The 23,834-nt window shown below is 41.2% G+C and overlaps 1 protein-coding gene across 2 annotated transcripts in view; it reads right to left on the bottom strand.

Annotated features, from left to right (window-relative positions):
• The window catches only part of TMEM182 (transmembrane protein 182), a 50,734-nt gene that overhangs the window by 11,495 nt on the left and 15,405 nt on the right, over positions 1–23,834 (bottom strand). The window contains exons 4-5 of one of the 2 annotated variants that reach the window (XM_070573384.1): positions 7,700–7,837; positions 1,059–1,176 (exon numbers count right to left, since the gene is read on the bottom strand). In XM_070573384.1, coding sequence (XP_070429485.1) covers positions 1,079–1,176; positions 7,700–7,837 — 236 coding nt within the window. In that variant the 3' untranslated portion in view covers positions 1,059–1,078. Of the gene's footprint in view, positions 1–1,058; positions 1,177–7,699; positions 7,838–23,834 lie in introns of those variants that run through there. The other variant, XM_008524383.2, reaches the window with a different exon arrangement.

Here is a 23,834-nt window from a genome sequence, read left to right on the forward strand (position 1 = left end):
AGTTTTTCTGGGAAAATAAGCCTGAGACTCAAAAATAATTTCAATTTTATTTTTCTAATATTTTCTTTACATTAAAATGCGATTGCTTTCTTTTATAATTCAATCATGCTCATTTTTATATATCATATTTCAGAAATTATAAAACTACTAATGTATAATGGTCAACCGTAAACATTCTTGGCTTATCTCCATTTTTCATTTTCTCATATTGACTTTTCACTGATTTTTCTCCAGTTTTCTAAGATAGCCTGAAAACCTTATATAGTTATAATGTCCTGATTAGATTTTCGTTACACCTATCTGATTTCCAAATATTCATTGCTGCCCACACTTTATCACACTACTTTCCAAATACACTAATTGCCTCTTCCCTTTCACTTTCTTGGCTTCACGTTTTTATTTAGTCAACCGAACCTATATAACCTCTAGCAGATTTCTCAAATATTTATTACTTTCTTAGATTGGCATAATAATTTTAGATATTAAACGTCCTGTATATTCAATACTCCATATTCTCTGGAGAAACAATTATTGATAGAGAATGATCATGAGGGTTTATCCATCTCTACAAGTCATTAGGGATTTAATCTGAAAAGTAAGTGTTTCATTTAATGCCAAGGATGTGTTTACACACAATAACTGAGTTTTGGAAAGTAGGAAGTGATTGTAGAGGACAGGCCCGGATTCTGACCTGGATCAAATCTTGCGTCAAAGCTTTACTGTCTAGAAAGTTTTACACTTTACCAGCTGAGTAACCTTGAGCAAGGTGTTCACTTCTCCTTTTCTCAGTTTCTTCACTGGTAAAACAGAGAGAATGCAGAAAGCAGTCACGAGGAATTAGTGGAGGCAAGACAGTTAGCAGGGTGCCTGGGACGCGGCAAGCACATAATAAGCTGGGCTAGTTCTCTTATTTTCATTGTTATTATTACGCTTTGGCAAGAGCGCCTGCTAACGGCTAGCAAATATTCTTCTCTGAAATCTTTTAAAGCACCAGAGCTTCTCATATGACTGGGCTATTTCGAGACAGGCCAAAAGACAAGAGAATAAACTTGCCGGGGTGCCTTCCAGTTCTGAGATTTCATGAGAGAAGCGAGGGAAAGATTGCTTCAAACATGTAGGCCAACGTCTGACTGGAATTCTCCACCAGGTGGCACCCGTCGCCCCGTAGTCCCATGGCTGAACATTTTGGAAAGAATAACATCAGGTGAGTCTAGACTTGCGCTTGCTCAATTAAGGGCATTTTCTGTTTTAAGCGCCCAGTCTAGAAAACCTCCCGCCCCACCACAACAGCCCCCTGGTTACAGGAAATAAACATTCTTTCTAGGACAGACCGTTAGCAGACGTCAGTCGGTCATTCAGAGGAGTCTGTACCTAATGTGCTTCTCTTTCTACACAAGAAAGTGTAAAGGAAACAAAAAGGCCTCAGAAAATGCATAACAAAATTTAGTACAGAAACCAACATGCCTTAGCCACTTGTTACTAGCAATTTCTGAGCAAAGTGACTACTTGGGGGAAGGGTATGTAATGAAAAAGAATATTTGCAAAGAAATTAAATGACTTAGAGTGCTGAGTAATTAGTAGTTGTTAATGATACACACACTCTGGGAAAGGAGAATGAGGCAGATGGAAACTCATTCTGCTTTTCCACCATGACAAAACCTAATCCCATACCAGAGGTCCTATTTATAGGCCAGAAAGACTTTTGTCACCTCCCACATCTGAAAACTCCATTTCAGGGTGGAGATTAATTATCCCCTACGCTAATATGTCCTGTGAGGCGAAGCTTTCATTTGCTAGGCCTGTAGCTCTAGTTCTCAGAAGAAAAGCAACAGCACAGGTACATTTTTTAAGAGGGGTGGGGAACATTTATTTAAGTTTGAAGTTCAAAGATTTCCAGAAAAGTCCCACCGAAGCTATTACTGAGCCAGCCTCTCACACCCTAGATTTCTCCGGGCAGGAGCTAGACCACAGCCCAGAACGTCTCCAGCAAGGATATGTGTAACGAGCCCAGGTTAGCATGGAGACTCAGGAACACAACAGTTCCCTCCAAAGAACTCATCCTGGGTCTCCTTGCTCCTGTCCACACCCTCTCTCCCTTGCACAGCCTGCCTCTGGCTGAGATGTTAGAGACTCACAGGGTTCCACTTGACATGTCGCTTTTGAGTTCTTCCTCTGGGGACTTGTCTCCTCATTTTACCACCATATATCTACCATATTGGTGCCCCCTTTGAAGCTGAGTCAGAACAAGTCTGATCCCAACAGCTTGTTACACAGATTTCAAATGATAAGCAATGTGGGAAGAAATAAACTTTCAAACAAGTATCTGAGAAAGCAAAGCAATAAGGCTTTAAAATATTTTTGTAAACAAAAACTCTACACAGCTCCTTTCTATTTAATATTAACCAAGGTTGACTTATTCTAGCACTTGACATTTACATAAAATGTCAGATGGAGGACATTAAAATTCCACATCAAAATCTTGAAGACAGGTCTTCCCACATTATAATGGTGCCAATATCCAAAACAATAGTTTTCCTGACCAAATTCCTAAATAGGACAACTGAAGGCACAAAGCAAGTGCACAAAGCAAGTGTTTCCAGAAATAGCAGGGTGACTCATTCTTCTAGTGCTATTGAGAAAGCAGATCTAACATACGCAAGCCTTTTAACCGAGAAAAGGGAAATCCAAACGGCCGTCCTATAACCTCATAGAAATGGGAGAAATTCATTCTACTACCAGAAGTAATTTGGCTGATACATGAGTAATCTATAGTTTTTATTAATCACTTTTTTCTTTCCATCACCCACCTCCAACAAATCAGAGCTCTGAATAAAATGTTAAGTCCTGGACTTTGGCGAAATATTCTGTTCCCTATTGGGAAATTATGTTTGTGATCTTCTCCGGAAAGTCTGTTTCTTACGCCCCAAGAAACACACAGAAGCTTTAGAAAGCCATTCTGGCAAGCGTTCACTGGCCTTCCAGGCCTGTTCTCCTGACACAGGGGCCCCTTTGCTGGTCCAGGGTAAGCGGCTGTTCATAGCCCGAATCTTTCACTGTATAGACGTGGAGACAGCAGGTGCAAGCAGGCGCACGCATCTGCCTGTAAGTTTAGAACGCCTGCCTCTAGGCTGTCAGCAATTCTTTCCTAATCCCTTCCTGCTCTTGGTCTTCTGTTTCCTCCACAAACTCTTCTCTTGGTCCGACCGCTGCCACGTTCTGCTTTATCTGGAGAAAGACGTGAGGAGCAAGGCATGACGCCCAGCATCTCCTGTGAGCCATGGGTTCAGTCCCAGCCAAAGAAAGCGAAAGTCTGAAATATGTCCCTTGGCTTCTGTGAGGTATTTTTTCTAGGATTAAGGCAAAAAGTCTCTTGTATTATGCACCCATCATGTCCCTCTTGTCTCATGTAGAAATAGATGTGGGTGCTGGTGCACCACTACGAATTGCATTGCTCTTTTGAAAGAAAAAGGGAAAACAAACCACAAACCCAATTTACTTCTGATTTCAGCATTACCTGCTAGATATGAGAATTTTCTATTCCCTTCAGATCCACTTACGTTTCCTGCACTACTCTCTTAAGTTAGAGGGCTCACGCCATGGTACTTTTAGAAAGCAGTGTCCTCCAGTCCAGAAGGGAGCAGGGGCGAGCCATAGAGAGACGTGCTTCAGGCTGTTCGACCCACATGGCAAACGATTTATACCATTCACCCCAAGTTATTCAGCTCATATTGCTGGTAACCAACAGCAGTTGGGAAACAGCTCTCTGGGCGAGGAGCACCCACTGTGGTCACAGAACCGGGCGGGAGTCAAACCAACACTTGGTGCCCACCATGCTCCCGAGGACTGATTGCACTGCAAGGTATCGTTTCCTCCCATGAATGCATCTGGGGCCTAGAACAAGGCTGCTGTAGTCCTCTGACTTACGAGGTGTCTACGCAGTCTCACCAACTTGAGGGTCTAACGAGGGATTTAGCCAAGATTCAGAAGCTTTTCAGGCACCTCTCCCCAGGTGAGAATCTGTCTAGCTCTATATTCAGCAGAAAAATATATCCCAGTTTCTCAGTCAGGAAAAGATGATTCCAATTGCGGAAGAAAAATCTTTCTACCATGATACGCTGGTAAAATACCGATGTCCAGTTTTTATGGCTTATCACTCAACGCCAGTGTCCCGGGACATCCAAACAACATCATTATTCTTTCTTGTACACTTAGAGGTCTCACTCATGCACAGCAATTCCTGTATTGATGTTGCTTTGCCCAGGCATTAGGAATATTCAGCTGGATGATAATTTTCTCCATACAACTCAAACGTCCTGTAATGCCATGACTACCCCCTCTAACTCTTCCTGCATCTTTCCTATCCTCTCCAACATCACAGGGTTAGGAGAAGACAGTGTTAGCCCCTTTGTAGCTAAGAGTTCTCTAGGAGTCCACATGAAAGCAAATGTCAGCAATGGTTTAGGCACTGTGGGGGTGTGGGAGGAAAGTCACTGAAATACAGACTCAGCGTCATACCGTCCTGACGATTACCACACACTTGGTCCAGCACTGAACTTCCACGGGGAACACATGGCATGGCTGGTCAGGGGAGGTATCTGCCCAAGCACGGGGTGTGGCAACACATGCCTTCCAAGCCTTGCTCTAACCCTGTTCACACAGCAAGAGGAATACCACGGACCTCACTCCTTACTCACAGCAAGAGCTGTGACATCAGCATGCCTCAACCATGTGTGGAATGCCCAAAAACACACTTCCTGCTGATGACAAAGAGTCTTTCTATGAGTACACCCCCAGCACTGGCCATTGAGAATTTGGTTCTGCCTTATCCTAAGGCCATCTGTCCAAATAAAGCATGTCCAATCTTGTTTGTGGCACTGACAAAGCAGCCACGGCAACCAGGGGCCAAGTGGTGCCTGTTGCTAACAGCTTGGCAGAGCACAGCATGTTGGCACAGGTCAGCACGGAGACTCAGGTAGGCAGAAAATGATGAGGCAAACCCCAAGATGAAGGAGACTTTGGAATACTCGGTGCCTGGAATGAGATCTCTTCATTTTGAAAATACAAAATCTAACCAAAGAAAGGGTCATAAATTCAACTCAGTTTAACTCAGTAAATGACCACATGCATGATTCTGTGTTAAATATGGCACAGAAAAACCTTGCCCGGCAACAAACTTAGTGTCTATTTGTATTTTCCTCATCTTTGTATAACATAGCATGTAAATTTCCATCTTCAACTTTGAAAGAATAAGTTGCCTATTAACATTATCTGGGAAGGTTAATAATAGACAATTGTGAGATTTTAAAAAGTCTTTTGTCAATAAATACTCAAGTTTAAGGATGATTTATTGGCCCTATAACTGCTTTAAAAGATTGCGTTTCATGGTGGAAATTACTACTGGACAGTAAACTTTAGTTATTCCTGAGAACATCACTTCTCCTATCCAAACTGATAAAATGAACAGTAATATTCTATCTCATCCAACAGAAGACTTCTCTCTGTTCTTGGGAAACATACAGTCTTACACAAACAATAAGGAATTGTTCCATGAAGGAAATTAAAAGTCAAGTTTGAAAGAAAGTATCCTCATAATCATCTAGCTTAATGGCTTTCAGAATGGGCTCCCAGAACACCTGGGACACCTCTCAACTCCCAGGGAACTTTTACATTAAGACCTGAGCAACGAGGATCTCAGCCCCATACCCACATGCAGCAAAAGATTCACTATAAAAAGAAAATCCACTGGTCACAGGGCTACGCGTATGCATAAAAATTCTTATCTCCCTACAGAGTTCTCAGCCAAATGTAATTCTTTGGATATACTACTGTCTTGTGAAAATTATAAAATGGAAAAATGGCCAACATTTTTTTTTCAAAAGCAGTAAACGCACACGCAATTCCCTAATAAGACCAAACCCAGGATCAGAGCACTTCTGAGTTTAAAACAATCGTGCTGCCCATAAGGTGTCAGTACTGAACCACTGCGTTTACGTATTCCTTTTATTGACAAAGATTAAAAAAGAAAATCGAGGAATGAGAAGAAAGAAATATTTACACATTTTAGCAGAAAGCTGTTATTTCCGGGAAGACCATGGAAAAATATGCACCTTAACTAGATCTTTGACTGAAGTGAGGGTAGAATGTGGTTTGGGGGAGAAAAAACATTTGGCATGAAGATGCTCAGTTTTAAGGCATATAAGCGGTTTGTTCTTATGGAATTATGAAGTAAAGAATAGAAGGCATAAATTATGAGATCTAAGTGAAAGGAGGCAGACGCAAAGGCCACATATTGTGTAATTCCATTTATAGGAAATATCCAGAATAGGCAAATCCAGAGAGACCAAAAGTAGAGTAGTGGCTCTCCGGGCTCGGGGAGGAGAGGACAGGAGAGGAGGAGGTTTCTCTGTGGGGTGATCAAAATATGCTAGAATCAGATAGTGGTGATATTTGCACAACTCTGTAAATACAGTAAAAACCACTGCATTATATACTTTAAAGAGGTATACTTTTTGGTATGTGAATTATATCCCAACTTTTTTAAGTTATTAAAAGTATTATGAGCTCAAATGGGTAAATCCAGGCCCTTGAGAAAGGCCTTTGAAACACCAGTGAATAAAAGAGTTGAAATAAAAGACAAAAGAAAGAAAGAATAGGTTAAACATGGCTCTTGTTCTCGGAGTGGGGCTTTTCCAGCACTTTGAGCAGAGGATCCACATCTGACTATTCTTTTCATTCCCTCTGCAGAATTAAGCGCAATATTATGGAAAAAGAGTATTTAAAGGAACTCTTTGTTAGTTGACCATTGATTAAATGATGATGGGCAACGTCATAAGCTGTCTTTGTGGAATAAAAGGCCATAAAGCCATCCACTCCGCTGCTCTCCTTTATGGTCTCTACAGTCTCAAGGAGCCATTCTGCCCTTCCCATCCGATGTTATGACACAGGACAGTCATGTCCAGTCTGCTCTCGGTCATACTGAAGTCTGTCTAATTTTCTAGAATTGTTATCTTTATAAATAACCTTGTGCTTATGTTTTCAGGTTAGTATTCTGCCTTTTACTTCCTAATTAAATGGAAAGACTTAAAATTCACAAGACTCACCTATTCAATTATTTTTCTATTTGTACTATGATCATTTTAGCAGAAATTACAGACTGGTCGGAAAACTGACTAAAATAAATTCAAGTTTTACAAAGAAGAGAGTGTGTTTAGATAATGCACATGAACCACAATTAAGAAAATTGAATGGTGACATTGTAGAAAAAGATGCTTTTTACCTGTGATAAATCCGGAGGGTTTGTAACATCATTATGGGGGCTATCTTTTTAAGAGCATACAAAAACTTTTACCTATATCCTGATGTTACAGACAGACATGTTATGACCCCCAATTTACAGATAGAATATTAATGGGTAAGAGAGATTAAAAGGCTCTTGCCACAGAACTTTCGCTTCTAGTGTCCTCTTTCATACAATGCAGACACAGTCAACAAAGACTGCGTGCTAAATGTGTTAGCACACGGAAAATGGAAAGTCCCTGAAAAAGCATGTCATATAGTTATCTCTCAAGAAATACTGTATATGAATATCATTGTCTTACTACTCCTAGAAGCCTGATATCGGAAACTAGAAACGGAAAATATGAGGATATGGAGGGAAAAACCTCATGGTTGGAAATCATACCCTTTGTATTGTACATACCTGCAGCAATATACGAGCCTCCACCGGCTTTATAGAGGAAATGGCTGGCAAAGGGAGCTGCACAGATGATCAAAAAGCTTGCAGTCACCACAGCGACTACCCCGAGAAGCATCAGGACTGCCCAGAAACCACGGTAAACTGGAGACCCCAGGAGAAAAGGAGAAAAGAAAAACACACTTAGACTGTGAACACAGCAGACTGTCATACAGTTTCTTTCCTCACGGTTTTTCTAATTTCAGCCGTTGCACTGCTAGGTGGCATCCCGAGCTATGGGTCCTGAATTACCTTCAAAAGGATCCCTTACTAGATGACTTCGGACTCGATGATGTCAATCTTCAATCAACTCGCGCTTGGTATTTGCACCACGCACATGCTAATCTACTCTGGAAGCTTATTTTTCACCAGATTTTCTATCTTAGAAGTGGCAACACTAGAGTTCTAGAAAGAGTCCTCTTGAGTAAGTACCCAGTTGGGTCACAGACAGGTGTTTCATACCAAATGTACGTGAAAAGAGAGTCACATTTACAAACACTGCCTCTTGCTTCCTGCTAAGATCACACAGCGATCCCTTGGAAACTGATAATAGTCACCCCTTTCCCTAACAAAAAAGTACACTTCTATTTGGATTGTGACTCTATTGGAAAATAGTCTTAAGGTAATAAAAATGGCAAGCAAAACAAAAAAAAAGGTTTGTACAGGCTGAGATTTTAAATCAGATATATTCAAGGCATACTACTTTCTATTAATTTGTTCCTAGAAAGATTCAAAACCCGAAGAAAACATAACAGTCTCTCAGTCAAGGACCAGCAAGGCTGAATTAATGGACGCGACTGGTGATAAATGGGTTGTGGGTTGGTGATATGCAGTAATCAAATAAAGAGGAATTCTAATGATCATTTTTAAATGGGATAATTACCGATCTATTAAACAAATTCATCATTTCCCAAAGGCTAAACACTAAAATAAATTTCTTTTGGTGTAAATGAGGGAAAGCACAGTGAAGTAGATTAGTCAAATTACAATTTTTTACGAAAATACAGAAACTTTATAAGAAAGCAAAGAATAATTTTTCTCAACAAACCCACGTGGCAAAAATAAAATATGTCAATCAACTAGAAACTTAAAGAGACAAAAGAGGATGGGAAGATGGAAACTTGCAGAGAGGAGTCACTGGAGTTAAACGGGAAAGGAATGCTGGACTTTTTGTGTGAATAACCAGGTCTTGAAGACAGGAATAAAACGTAGGCTTTCACCTCACAGGCCAACGCTGTTCATTTGGCAGTGAATTCCAGGTTTGCTGTGTTAGGAAGTATTCTGCGGTTGTATTCAGGCTCCGCAGGCAGCAGAGCAGTAAGGTATAGATCAGCTTTGAGTGTAGAAGTAAGAGAGACAGGCTGTGAGCCAAATATTTGCCACACCAGTCCTACCAGAGTTTACTAGATAATCGGTGAGCTTTCCATTTTACACTTTCATTCACCTCATTTACTTCATTGCCTATCACGTGGCAGGTTCTGTGGCAAGTGCGAGGGGTATAAGCATTCGTAAGAGGCAGTCCAGGAAATAAGGAGCCCATTCTAACACTCCCTTGATCACACTAAACCTGGACAAACATGGCAAACACTCTGAGGATTCTGAAAAGTAAACAAAAACACATGGGTTAAGGAGGAAAGTCAAACCTTAAAGAAAGATCAACTCAGCTTCAAAGAGTTTTCTAGGTTTTCCCTTTTTTTCTCTCTTCCTGGATTTGGCCTGAAGGCAAGCCAAATGGGGAAATTTGTAAAAGGCAAACAGCAAAAAAAACCCACTCATTGTCATCATTCTTGCTAGAAAAGCAGGAAAGGGAGCCCCTGCAAGCCATGGTATGGAGAAAATCCTCATGTTTATTTTTCTCTTTTTATTCTCCCAGTCCTGCCTCAAGGCCAGCTTCAAAAGTAGGTGTGCACTGCTACCCCAGTGGAGGCAGGGGCATTTAAGTTACCAAAAGTGATCCAATCCTTCGGATAGAAGGATCCTATAAAGGGCCTCCCGTTGTGCAAAGAGTGTGGGAATAAATCTTATATATTTTCCTTTTTCTCTTGCTGCTTCGCACTGTAGTGCAACTCCATGGAACTGTGCCGCAGCACAGGAGGCCAAAGCTCTGAAAGAACCCAATAATTCCTTCCAGAGAAACTGGGAAAAAGGGGCCCTAGAAGCCAAAGGGTGTGGGGGAAATCCCACAGATGAGAGAGGGCTGGAGAAGAGAAGCTCTAATCCTGTGTTTGAATCTGTAACGAGCTGACACCCCAAGTTGCACATGCACAGAAAATGCCCAGAGAAGTCTAGCAAAGGCTTTGAGAATCAAATGACAGTATAAAAACTATCCAAGTACCAGAGCAAGCCCTGAGCGTGCATGCCCAGGCAGACCCAAACAGCATAGCAAAAGCTTTGCAAACTGAATTGACATTGAAACTACTACCACAGAAGAAAAAGACAGAATATGCAGGTTGAGTGCCTTGTTCAAACAACAAATTAATATTCTCTAGAGAATTTTAACAGTATGAAGGGTCTGACAATATAATATTCAAAATGTTCAGGATACAATCCAAAATTATTTGATATACCAACAACCACAAAAATCTGACCAATTCTCAAAGGAATAAGCAATCAGCAGATGCCAGCTCAAAGATGATTCAGATATGTGAATTATCAGATAGACTTTAAAGCAGCTTTTAGAACCACTTTTTATGAACTAAGGTAAATGCTCTTGAAATGAATAGGAAGATAGAAATTCTCTGAAGAAAAATAGTCTATTAAAAAAGAACTAAATTGAAATTTTAGAACTGAAACATATAATTGGAATGTAAAAATCCATTAGATGAGCTCAATAGCAGAACAGAGATGAAAAAAGAAGCAAGTGAACTTGAAGATAGAGCAAGAGAATTTATCCAGTCTGAACAACAGAAAGGAAAGAGATTGAAAAAAATGACTAGAGTCTCAGAGACTTGTGGGACATTATCAAAAGATCTCACATTTGCGACACTGGAGTCCCTAAAGCAGAGGGAAAAGATACTGATACGGAAAGAACAGTCGTGGAAATAGTGCCTGGAAACTTCCCATATTTGGTGAAAGACAAATTTACAGATACAAGAAACTCAACGAACTCCAGAGAGAATAAACCCAAAGAAATCAGCCCAGACACAAAATAATAAAATTACTGAAAACCACAGACAAAGAAAAAGTCTTGAAAGCAGCCAGGGGTTGGGGGAGGGGAAATGATGGATTACATATGGGGAACAATTCCAAAGACTGCAAGTTTCTCATCAGAAACGATGGAAGCCGGAAGACAGTTGAAGAACATCTTCAAGGTGCCAAAAGAAAAGACTATCAGACTGAAATTCTGCTTCTAGCAAAAATATCTGAGGGATGAAGGTGAAATAAAGCCATTTCTCAAGGAGGAAAACATAGAATTTGTCACCAGCAGACCTGCTCTATAAAAAAATGCTCAAGGAATTTCTTTAGGTTGAAGGGAGATGACTCCAGAGTTCACTTGAAACTTCAGGAAGGAAGGAAGAGAAACACAAAAGGTGAATATCTGCATAAATATAGGAGGCCATTTTTCTTATCTTAATTTCTTTTAAATATGTTTGACTATTAAAATAAAAAAAATCTTGTCAGCATAATGCAGTAAAGAAATGTGGGTTTTAGAATCAGAGTGGCCTGAGTATTTACCAGGTATTTTCTATGTAACCTTGGACCGGTTACTTAAGCTTCCTGAACCTCTATCACTTCTTCTGTAAAATAGGGATGCTTGTATCCATCCTCTAGGGCTATTGGAAGAATTATTAATAATGTATGTGAAGTGTGTGGCATATAATAAGAGACAAAGAATGGCATTTATTTTGTGGTTGCTTTTATTGCTGTTATTGTTAAAATTTCATTAATGCTACATAGCAGGTGGTATTGTGTTCAGTAATAGGAAAGTGAATTACTTGCCTCAGAGAGCGCCGCACACTGTTTTTTCTGTACCACTGACATTTGGAAATCCCTTTAGATTATGGTTTGCAGTGCAGTAGAGAAGTTGTTTGAGCAAAGTAGACTGCCAATACAGAAAGTTCCACAAAGTTCTCATACTGTCTTCCATGGGAAATGTCCCTGTCCATTAACCTGTAAGAAGGCACCAGCCATGTCTTATACCATGTGCCTCCACTCCTAAATACCCAAAATACAAACAAATGGAGTCAAACCCCTGACAGCCAAAAGACGGTGACCTGTGACCCATGCTCTAGGACCTGTGTGTTGAAAAGATGAGTTGGGCTAATCAGTTTGACTCCTTGAGAACTGGAAAAGTGAGGGGATTAGCAGCAGAGTTGGAGCTCACAGGAAGCACTGGTAGCAGTGTCCAGAAGAGTCACAGTAAGCCAAGGCCATACGCAAGCAAGAGGGCAGGAATTATGAATCAGGCACAGAGAGGGCAGAAAAAGCAGAGGAGCCTTTCCACAGAGAGAAGCAGAGGGATGGTAAGAAAGAGAGAAACCTCCTGGTAAGAAAGGGAGAGAAAGAGAGCCAGACAGAGTTGGGGGATAAATGCTCCCCAGAGCGGCTGTCATTCCTGACAACTGCAACTTCCTGTTCTTTGCTTTGCTCTAGCAAAACAGTCTGACTTTTGATTCTGAGTCCCCATAAAAGGCAGGAGCAACAGATTTGTATTTAAGGGAAGGGGGTACCTGGCTGCCTGGAGCGTTGTGACCATACAGAAATAGCTCCCAAGTGAGATCCTTCCTGCAGTCCCTGTGTGCTTTCTTTTTCTGCGTGTGCTTCAGCACTCCAAAGTGCATAACTTCAAGCCTATTGCAAAATTTCTTGGAACTTCCTGTTTCTTAGCTAATTATACTACCTAGTTTGCATATGTGGCACACTGTGATTCCAGAATTAAAATGCTCAGTTGTAAGGAAGAACTGTCTTGTGGAATTGGGTAGAGTTCTGTCACTGTCTGAAGTGCAACTGAGGCAACCAGAGAATCTTCAACATGAAGCGATGTAAGTGCATGTGTCTGGGGAGTCAAATATGATATTGGGGCCCTTCCTCTCACTAACTGTGGGACTCCGATAGACCACAATTTTCTAACATGGAAAACAGTATCCTTCACATAGAGTAAGGATTGAGAAAATATGTGAAAAGGAGCTGCATGTAGTAAGCACTCATTAGTATCACGAATTATACACTTTTTAATAAAATGTTCTTGCAAACAACACCGTTGACATTTAAAAGATATCTTCTATCTCGTGGATCTAGGATGAGGACCAGCTTTCAATTGTAACATTTGCACAACTTTAAAATTTTGGTGGGAAGGATATTTTTGTTTGATGAGGGGTGTATATTGTTTAAAACTCCTAGATCTTGAATGTATCTCAGGAACGCTTTGTTTGTTCCCTCCATCTTTATCTGAGCCATGGAAACCGCAAAGCTTTGTCTTTGTAAACTGTGGACTGTGCAAGTGAAAACATCTCTAAAAATCCATTTGTACCATTAAATAGTGCTTAACTTAAACAATATTGAATTTCTATTAATTCCTAGCAGAATGTGAAGCAAGATTCACAATATAAATAGATTTACATGTAATCTTTATCATCACAATTTGGATTAATTAAAGGAAAGCTTCATCTGAATCTGTGAGAGGCCACAATTAATGACTATTTCGATTATTTTCAAAGAAATGAAGTTCTGTTGATTCTAAATAATTTGGTTTATTGACCTAACAAAGCGCCCCTGGGTCAGGTGTTGTAATGAGGATGACTAGTGATCAGTCTAACAACGGATGGCGTAGAAATGGTCCTTCTAGAGTACTCAGTTTATTTTCCTTAATAGATTAAACTTTTCTATTTACAGTATTACTTTCACCACCAATTTACTTAGTAACTTCATTCTAGTGGATCTTGGTTGAAAATCATCAGCCCAGAGTATACTGAAATGTCATATCAACATATTCTGAGTGGTATATCATTTCATGTTTGTATAATATTTTCACCTATACACAGTATTTTTAATTTTCACTTGAGGACTATCCTGTTGTTTTTTAATAAAGAAAAGAGACATGAAGTCATTAGAGATTGTGCAATTTGTTAAATAAAGGTGTACATGGAATGCAAAACTATGTTCACGATGTCTCAGTTTATTCATAAAAAGTACATAACATATTAGCTGTATTGACAATTCAAGTTCAGATGCCAATTTATGTCAGAGGAGCTCATATCTCGGGGTGCACCTGAAAGGGGAAATTCCACAGTTACACAAACAGGAAGCGCAGGGAGACATCTATTAAGAATCCTTCAGGGAGGAAACATAAAAATCATCTAAAACACCAGGACAGTGAAGGCCATGAAATAAATTGGACTATTAATTATGCACATTAATATGTGTGCATGTGCATGTGTGCACACGTGTGTACGTGTACATATGTGTGTGTGTGTGCAGATTACCATAGGCCAGAGGTGAGAGGCTAATGGCAGAATCAGCATCTGTTCTGAATTCCATGTACAGGGTTAGAAAAATAAAGCCCTACAGTCTTTCTTTTCCTGCTAGGAATATAATAAAAATGCACTAAAACCTCACTAATTTAGATGCGCAAAAGCAGCCTGAATTTTTCACTCTGGATTATTTTAGAACCAGTTCCATTCCAAGCCATTCACATCCATCCAACCTCCTGAACTGGGGTCTCACAAGGGACCTCTCAGAGGGACCCTGCCAGGCTTGCTTGGTGAACGGGCACGCTGCTGACAACCAGAAGCCACCTAATTTAGCAAACATACTTTGATCGCTCTCTAGATGCCAGGCACCAAAAACTCCTAGAGTAAGACATAATCTTCGCTGTCTCATGTTCAGCCCAATGAGGAAAAAGCAAATAAGTTCATCACTGTGTGATAAGGGCCTTGCGGAGGCGTGCACAGATATCCCAGAGCCAAGTGGACTATTGCACAGGGCTGGACGATAGTGAGAAAAGCCCTGCCATACGGAGTCTTCGCCCAGGAATTCATCAGGCAGAAGGCGGGAGGAGAGTTCCACGGATGGGGGCCCGGAGGCCAGCTCCCTGCAGCTGCTGCCCAGGTGGACAAAGGGAACAGAAGATAAGGAATCCAGAAAGGTGGTCAAGGTGTTACATGCCACTTGAAAAGGGCTGGTCCTTTATCATAGGGATCCTAGGGAGCCCCTAAAGCTCAGTGATCAGAAATTCTAGCCACTTTTATATCAGACTGTCACTCCTATGTCTTGAGAATGAACTGGCAGGAGAAAGGATACAGCAAGGATAACCTGTTGGGTCATTGCTATAGCAACCCAAGTGGGGTCTAATGCTGGGCAGTGTGGACAGAGAAGGAATAAGCTTCAGTAATACTGTTGTTACGGGCGGTAAGACACCAGCAAGAATAAAGGCTGTCTTCCTGGGTTTTCATTTGTATGCCAAAACTGTTTGTTCGGTTAAGATATTACCAAATCTCCTCTAGATTTTGTAATATTTTAATTTACACAACAAACCCTCTTCCATACAGAGTATACAGGGAAAATTCAACCCAAATGATCACAATCCCAAATTCGTAGTGTTTTGATAAATTAGTTTGTTGTGTATATAAAAATGTAAATATTGTATTTGCAGTTTAAAGATAAACTTAAGTGTTATTCATTTTCCAAAACTTGCTATCTTGCCTCAGACACCTCACAAAGCTAGTTCATAAAGCTAATCCCATGTTTCGACACATCCCCGAGCACACACAGTGTGAAGTGCTATAAAATGTTCTAAATGAAGCCAAAACAAAACACGCCCGCCCCCTCCACCATCCTCAGCGGCAAACGAGAGCCTCCGGCATATGCTGCCATAGCTTTAGGCGAGAGGCTTCTGTTGCACAGGCCAGCAAGCCTGTCCTGCATCTCCGTATACTACTTGTCTTGGCAGTGTCAGGCAGGTCTAAAAATACAGGAATGCCTGCACCACAGCAGAAGGACAGGCTGTACAGTGTGTCCGTGTCTGAGCTCCGCCACTGAGGAAGTGCCAAGCCAAGTCACATGCTCTGCACAGTCCATTGATTTTTTTCAGATTTTTTTGAGAGAGCCAATGGAGTTTATTTACCTCCCCACTGTAAATACTGGCAGCGAAGGCATAGCTGAGAGGGGGAAGTGCCATGGGCAGGAGGGCCAGGGCCCTCACCTTCCATGCTGCTGTGACCTTGGGAAAGTCCCTGAAGCAGGAGAAGAACGGGTTTCCGCACATGGGTAGAGAGCTTTCCAGGTTTGAGAGTGCATCCATGGTCATTACCTCATCTGCTCTCCTAAGGATCCTGGGGGGTAGGAAGGGAGGTTTGCCAGGTGCTGGGAGGATGGCAGTGCAGTATTAGAGGCAGGCATGGTGGTGGCTGCAGTGATAGGCGTAATAGTGGAATGCAGCTTGACGACACAGCAACCAGCAGCCTCAAGGTCACAGGAGCAAGGAAACCAAGGCTCTCAGAAGGGGTAAAGGGGATCAGAATATTCTACCCCAAAATATGCCACTTTGGCGTAAGGATTATTTTGAGCTGGAAGCAAATGAGACTCAGTGCATACAGAAAGAAACCATCTAGTTTTCCTTGTCTGACTAAAAGCAGAAACTTCTGAGAAATGACTGCCACAAATCCTTTCTTCCAGGGGAGTTTTTGTGGCCTTGAAGAAGAACAGAAAATCAACACCAAGATGGGTCTACCAACAAATCTATTAAAACAACCCTTATCATCAGTTTCCCCCGACATTTCCTGGTCATTTTCCCACAATTTTCTGCCCCTAGACCAAACTCATTTTTCCTTTGTCTTGTCACACCTCCACATTCATCTTTCTTTGTTAAAAAGATATATAGGCTCTCAGGCCTATCTTTGGGTCTTCATTTTTCTATAAAGGCCTCCATATACATACATAATAATACATTTTTCCTGTATCTTTTCACAGTCTAATTTGCAAGACACCAGTCACTGAACCTAAGGTGGCTGAGGAAAAACTTGTCTCCTCCCCTCCAGTGGTGTTGTGCACAAAGCCACTCAGATCCTAAGGCAGGGGCCAGGTGAGCACCCTGGGATTAACTCCAGCTCCCAGGTCTTCCTCTGACCCCTGCAGCCTCGGAGGCCTGGATTGGCAGTTCCCACCCCTGCCCCAGCATCAGAGCGCGTTGGAGGACTTTAACAGCATATCCAAACCGGGATTCCAAAGCAGACCAGCTAAATGAGAATCTCTGATGGTGGGCACAAGCAACTGTATTTTTAAAAGCCCCCTAGGAGAATGAAATGTACAGCCAGCTTGAGAACCACTGGGCCTTTGGGTCTCTCAGGAGCTGCTGATTGCATTGAGAAGGTGCTGTATGCTCCGCAGCGGCTCAGCCTTTACAGGTATTCTTTCCTCTACCATCACAGCACTCCCTAGTTTATATTTTACAGATGAGGCTCAGAGAGTTTGAACAAAGGTCCAAAAATTAAACAGGCAGTAAATGACATGGTCAAGATTTGAACACAGTCTCAGACACCATTAGTCTCCAGGTTTGTTGTGTTTTTTCAAATAAATTGCCATTGCTTCATTGAAGCCTTCTAGGCTCAAATCCTCCCATTCTGGCTCCTCCAACTTCATCCTCCAGAAACCGCTGGAATTATACTGAAGTTTCCTGGGGCATGGATGGGGGGTATGCTGTTATCAAGCCTCCAGGCTTTTGCAAGAGCGCTTCACTTAGCTAGAATAAACAGCCCTCCTATTTGTCATTCTAGGTCCTCTCAAACATCCTTCCCTCCTTGAAAGGACAGAGTGGAGTTATTTCCTCACCTTCACCAAAAGGCAGGAGAGCCCAGAATCAGTAGAAGTGTATACAGACTCAAGAGTTGATCCCCTTACCAGCTGTGTGACCTTGGGCAAGTTACTTATTAGCCTCTCATGCCTGAGTTTCCTTCCCGAAAATGTGATAATAATGATACCTGTCTTATGGTGGTGTTAACAGGACTGAGTTACCGTAGGTAAACACTGAGCGTAGTGCCTGGCCTTCATACTCAATCAGTGTTCTGGACACGCACGAGTCCCTGAACTCAGCCCTCTGTATCATTTTTCTTTCCTTGCACATCCACCTTCACTTCTTCACTGTGAACTCCTTTAGGGCAAAGACTCAGTCTGGCTCATGTTTCTAACCCTACAGGAAGCTTTATGCCTGGCATGTGATAGATGCTCAATAAAATACGAATGAGTGAATCATCAATAATTTATCACTCAGTCTCCACTGAAATCTTAAGGTTGGTGGGATCTTTAATGGCCATGGATCAGAATTAAGCAAACTCACTCAAATGGAAATAAATCCATGATCTTGGCCTCATTCCCACAATAGTTGGAGAATCTTTATCACCTAAATCCCTACTAGGAAGAAACAAGAAGAGCTGAGGAATCAAGTAATGAGACGCTAACACTTGGGTACTAAGTATGAATACTGAGGACTATGCAATCACCCTGTCCAAGCTCCTGAATACCCAGTGCAGAGAAACGAATCAAGATCATTGGGGATTTCTGTAAGTGTTCCTGCTCAACTCTAAAAATACCAGAATTGAGACAAATTTCATCTTTCACCAATCCCTTTTAAAAAATCTGATCTATACCCGAGAAGACTAGCTATCCTTTATATTAAGCCATGAAAGGAACATTTTTAGGCCCACTTTCTTTATATGCTTTTCTAAATGTTAAAGTTGAACCTGTTTATCCAAAGCTTTTGTACAGACAATGGACAATAATTACAGCAAAGCCTCGCATACTTAGTTGTAAGTTTTCTGTCGTGAGCAGTCTAGGACCCCCAAGTCTTCATTTTCACATCTTCAGGTGATTGCCTCTACAAATCTCTTACATCCTAGAAATCACATTTCTCCAGGGAATTTTATGATCTTTTCTCATATTACAACCATACATCCAAAAATCTTCTTAGACCTGTGACTCAAAAGCACTTTCTACTATTTCTGCATCAGAAAAGTTAGTTTAGGATTCCACAGCACTGAAATGATTTAATATTTCCTCCCTCTACTTTTATTATAAAACACCCAACGAAAGCAATGATTAACAACTAAATTGAATTCCACTCTTTCATTCACCCGTACTCAAACATTGATTGAAAAATCTACCTTGTATCAGGCACTGTGCTAGGTAAACATTTACTGGTGACATGACATGAAAAAAAGTACAGTATGTGCCATCAAGCAGTCTAATAAGAAAGAAAGACACAATCGCCATCAAGCAATCTAATAGGAGAGAAATACACAATCAGATGACTACCAGCAGGTCAAGTGTAAGGACAGAACTCTATAGTATACTATACAAGAATAGAGGAAGAGTATTAACCCAATCTTGGCATATGGCAGAAGTCTTCTTGGAGGAGGTGATTCTCAAAAGGGAGAGCAGGGATGCAGGAAACGGAGGCAGAGAGCAGAAAGCACAAAGAAAGGAAACCCGGGAGGAAAGCAGGTATGTGCAAGGAGCTCAGTGTGAAGGCACAGAGAGTGAAAAGCTTTGGTGTTAAGGGAAGCGGCTAGAGGCAGGAGGAGGCTAGAGTGAGAGGCAGATGTAGGGTATAGTCATCTCCCAGTGGAACATTCTGGCCCACATTGTGTAAAACTTTCCCTACAAATGATAAGAAAAATCACAGATTAACTTACAAGAGGCTTTTTGTCCACATGGAGCTTCAATCTATTGATAATCAAACCACTGGCAAAAGGTTGGAAGTCTAGTTTTTTTTTTGGGGGGGAGGGTGTTTTCAGTGAGAAAGCTAGAAAAGAAAAAGGCAGAAAAACACATTCCCCCTTTTCTTTCTTATAGAAATAATATATTTTCCTGATTTTTTTTCTTAAGGGGTAAAATACCACGAGATAAAGGCAATGGAAAATCTGACACTACTTCCAGGAAACTAGCCTGCCTTGTGGGGAAAATGAAATGGGCAAGGAGACTTATCAAGGAATTGTAATGAAAAAGAAAGGAAGCTAAAAAGTTTCTAAGAAGAACATAAAGGTATAGAGATGAGAGTGACCACTGGCTGCTGGGGGAGAGGGCTGTGTGGCAAGTAGTGGCTTGTCCTTGCCAGCAAATGCCTTGGAAAGATACTCGGCCAGCTCAGAATAAGCACCTACGTAGTTTTGGATGCAAAGCACACATGCAAGGAGTGCTAGCACAGCCAGTGTAAGATGAGTGTCTCGTGGGGACAGAGAAGATAGCTGGGACATAGCAGGCATCTCTGGCAGGGCAAGCACTCCTCGTTTACTCCGGAACAAACTTTCGCACATTGCTTATTCACGAACAGACTCAGAGTCACATTTTCTCCACCGAGCAGGAAACATGGTCTTTGTTGTTCACAATCAGCATCTACCAAGTATAGTACCTAAACCCCCCATGGGCATCTTTCATTGAGTTGGCCTCTTCTAGGGATCGATCTGAAGGAATGTGGTAGAAACGCCTACTGGCAGCCTCGAGTTCTCCTCACTGACCTGCCTACTATTTGCTGTGTGTTCTTTCCAAGCAAGTCACTTAACCAGCCTTCCTAGTTTTCTGTGTGTTTCTTGCTAAACAGGTAGAACCAGTGGTCTCAGAAGTCACTTTCAACTGTTCTGGTTAGAGTTCCAGCAATTGGATGGTCAATATTCCCCTTTGATAATGAACTTCATAGGTTGAACTTCCAAATCTCTGCTTGAAAAGTCCAGTCTTCTAAAACTGTCCATTTTAAACAGAAAATCATTGAAAAGATCAAACACAGCATTCCCATAGCTACTCTATATGTGGTCTAGTGGAGGATTTGGTTTTATTTATTTATTTGCAGTGATAGGATACATCTTTGGAAGACTTCCCTTTCTAGCTACTCAACATAGCAAGCTGTTACAGCAAATACCCTCCATATTGCATAACAACAGCTGTTGCTCTGGAAACAAGTTAACACTTTGCTTTCCATAAAATGTGTCACTTCCACAAACAGACTGGAAGCAATGAATATGAGTACTGGGAAAATCACATTATAAAAATCAACCGTATTTTAAAATAACTATATTTAAAAATCATTTTGGTTTTACTTCTATACCCCCAAACTTGTTTGTGAAGAGTAATAAATAGTAAAAGAAAAACTGATATTGACTGATCATACCAAAATTAAAAAGTAAAATAACAGAACCTACCAATTCTTCTCTAATCAACAAACAGATTTTGTTTTAAAGTATATACTGCTTGTTAAGAAAATGAAACAATTTCCCTTACAATGTTATCAAGGATGTGATTATGGAAATAGACACAGCTCACTGCAGAGCATGATCTTTGAGTTGAGAAACCTGAATGCTCTCAGTTTCCTTGGCTTTAAAATGGCAGCTATATGTCCTACCTCATAGTGCTGTAATCAAGATCCAAAGAGGCAATATTTGTAAAGTAAAGTGGGTGGGCTAGCACAAGGATTGCACAGAATAGGAGCTTGCAAGAAGTAATGAAATAAGTCATTTTGTTGTGATATTAATGACTTTTACAAGATAAATAAAATTTTTCTCTTTTATATATTTGTCAATAGATTAGTAGATTTCAATACGCAGAAACAAAAAGTATGGATAGAAGTGAATAGCTTTGAAGAAATTATCATGGTGCCTCTGAGCAATTTATGGTATTGATAAATTCACTGAGTCTAATTCTTCATGCCAGCACTGAAATTTATGAAACAGTGCTTATGTTTATCATTCATATATTACTATCTACAGATAGAAGAAAGAAAAAAGAGATTACACAAAATGTGATCTGTTAAAGGGAAATGGTGATAGCGAGCCTAAGAAGAAAGAAATCCAGTTGGAACACATGAGGTCAAATTGCTGTGGACAGCCTGCCAAATCCAAAGGTCAGGTCTCAGTCCATGCCTTACTCTACTTCTTGGCAGCATTGGCCAAACTTATCACTCCCCTCTCTGAGAAAAACTTTCTCTGTCCAACTTGCAAAACACCACACTCCCCTGGTTTTCTTTCTGCTTCCCTAGCTACCCATCTTCAGTCTCATCTGTGGGCCCCTCCTCTTCTCCCTGATCTCTTAACAATAAAGCATCCTAGGGCTCAATACTTGGACCCATCTCCTTTCTCTCTACACATCTATCTCTCTCTGTTTCTCTCCAAAATGGTCTCATCTTTTCCCACGGCTTTAAATATACCTCCATGAAACGACTCCCAAATGTACATTTCCTGCCCAGACCTCCAGCTTGAACTCCAGACTCTGCGATCCAAAAGCCTACATAACATCTCCACTAGGTGTCCTCAACATAACATGTCCAAAAACTGCCAAAACTTCCTCTTAGAAATCAGTTCTACTTCAGCCTTCCTCGTCTCTAATAATAGCGATTTCATCCTTCCAGTTGCTAAGGAGAAAAAGAGTCATCATTGACTCTTCTTTCCCTCACACCCCACACTCAATCCATCAGCAAATCCTGTCAGCTGTTCCCTCATAATACCACCAGATAAAGTGAACTGCTGCCAGGGAGACGAAGCAGACATACTTTTCTCTATTGCTTCTTTTAATCACAACTAAAATCCCTGGAGATTATCTATGAAACGAACAGAAGAAGATTCAGAAAGAAGGAGAAAAGAGCCAGACCACCCAGGGAACTTGGAATCCAAGGAACGATGTGGTGGTGAGCTCCTTGGGCTTTTTCTGTGTCTCATTCATCCCATACTTGGAGCTAGAGGAGCCAATAACCAGGAAATGGCAATGGACACAGACAACACAAGACTGGTCAGTCTAGACCAAGTACCTGTAAAAAGGCAGCCTATCGAGACAAAAAACATTTAGACAATAGCTGTTCTACTGCAGTCAAACACCACAAAAGAAAATGTCAGCAAAGTCTGAGTGAAGAGTCCAGATTCCACCTTCACCAGACTATAAGGAACACTCCAGCCTCCCTCCTGGGGTGGCGTCAGAGAGGAAAGGAAGGTGAAATTTTTATTACCACCAAGTGGTAACGTTCAGCCCCCATCCTATGGTGTGAGTGGAGATGGAAAAGCCAGAAACCCAGAAATTCCAAATAATCAGAGACAAAAAAGCACCCCAACAAAAACTGTTTATCCAAAGGACCAAGTAAAGGGCCACCTAGCAAGGCAAGACACTTTTAGAAAATAAGCACTCTATACCAGCCAAACACCACGGAATAAAACTTTTGCCCCTAACTGCACTCTCATCAGCAAAAACCAAGAGGGGAGCCTAGACTTCAACCCTTGATAGACTATAATAACATGCCCCATCTCACCCCACCCCTGACATACACATATACACACGCACAAGGCTGTGTCAGAGAAAGCTGAATAAGCAGTCAGGACTTCCACCTCTGCAGGGATAATGAGGCCACCATTCACAGAGACAGTGGAGACCATGTGGAGAGCCTGGACTTCTACCCCTACAAGGTGGAAATTAAACATCCCTTCCCTCCAGAGTGATATGAGAAGAAGCCTAGAGGAGATTTAGGATTTTCACCACCCCAGTAGTAATGAGGCCACCCTTGCATACCCACCATATCAGTGGAAGCCATGGTAGAAGCTGTAATGATTCAATCCTGCCCCTCCTGGCCAGGATGTTACCAATGGAAGCATAGCGAAAAGCCAGAACTCTCATGACTGTCCAGCAGTACCAAGGATGGCTCCTCCACAAGTCAACACAGACTAAATGGGAAACCTAGAATTCCACCCCCACCTGATTTTATTGAGGCAATGCCCACCTCTTCTCCTACAGGAACAGTATCAAAACAGCTGCCCCAAACAGAAGATCCAGAGTCTCAGAAAATAATACCCCCAAATTTCAGATTTTAATTTAAAAAAATGACTAGTCCTACCAAGAATCATGAAAATCTCAACTTCAGTGCAAAAGATCACTCAATAGATGTCAACAGATAGAGTAGAGATGTTAAAACTATCGAACAAGGATTTTGAATGACTCATGATAAAAACATTTCAAAGAACAATATGGACATGCTTGAACCAAACCAAAGAGAAAAAAAAATGTATTGGCAAAGAAACAAACAAAAAAAAAAACCCCAAAAAAAGAACCAAAATGATATTTTAGAAATGAAAAATATAGTAGCCAAAAATAAAATTCAGTGGATAGTCTAAACAGGAAGAGAGAGGAGATATACTCAAAAACA

Source organism: Equus przewalskii, chromosome 14 (assembly GCF_037783145.1).
Source record: "Equus przewalskii isolate Varuska chromosome 14, EquPr2, whole genome shotgun sequence".
Classification (NCBI taxonomy): Eukaryota; Metazoa; Chordata; class Mammalia; order Perissodactyla; family Equidae; genus Equus; species Equus przewalskii.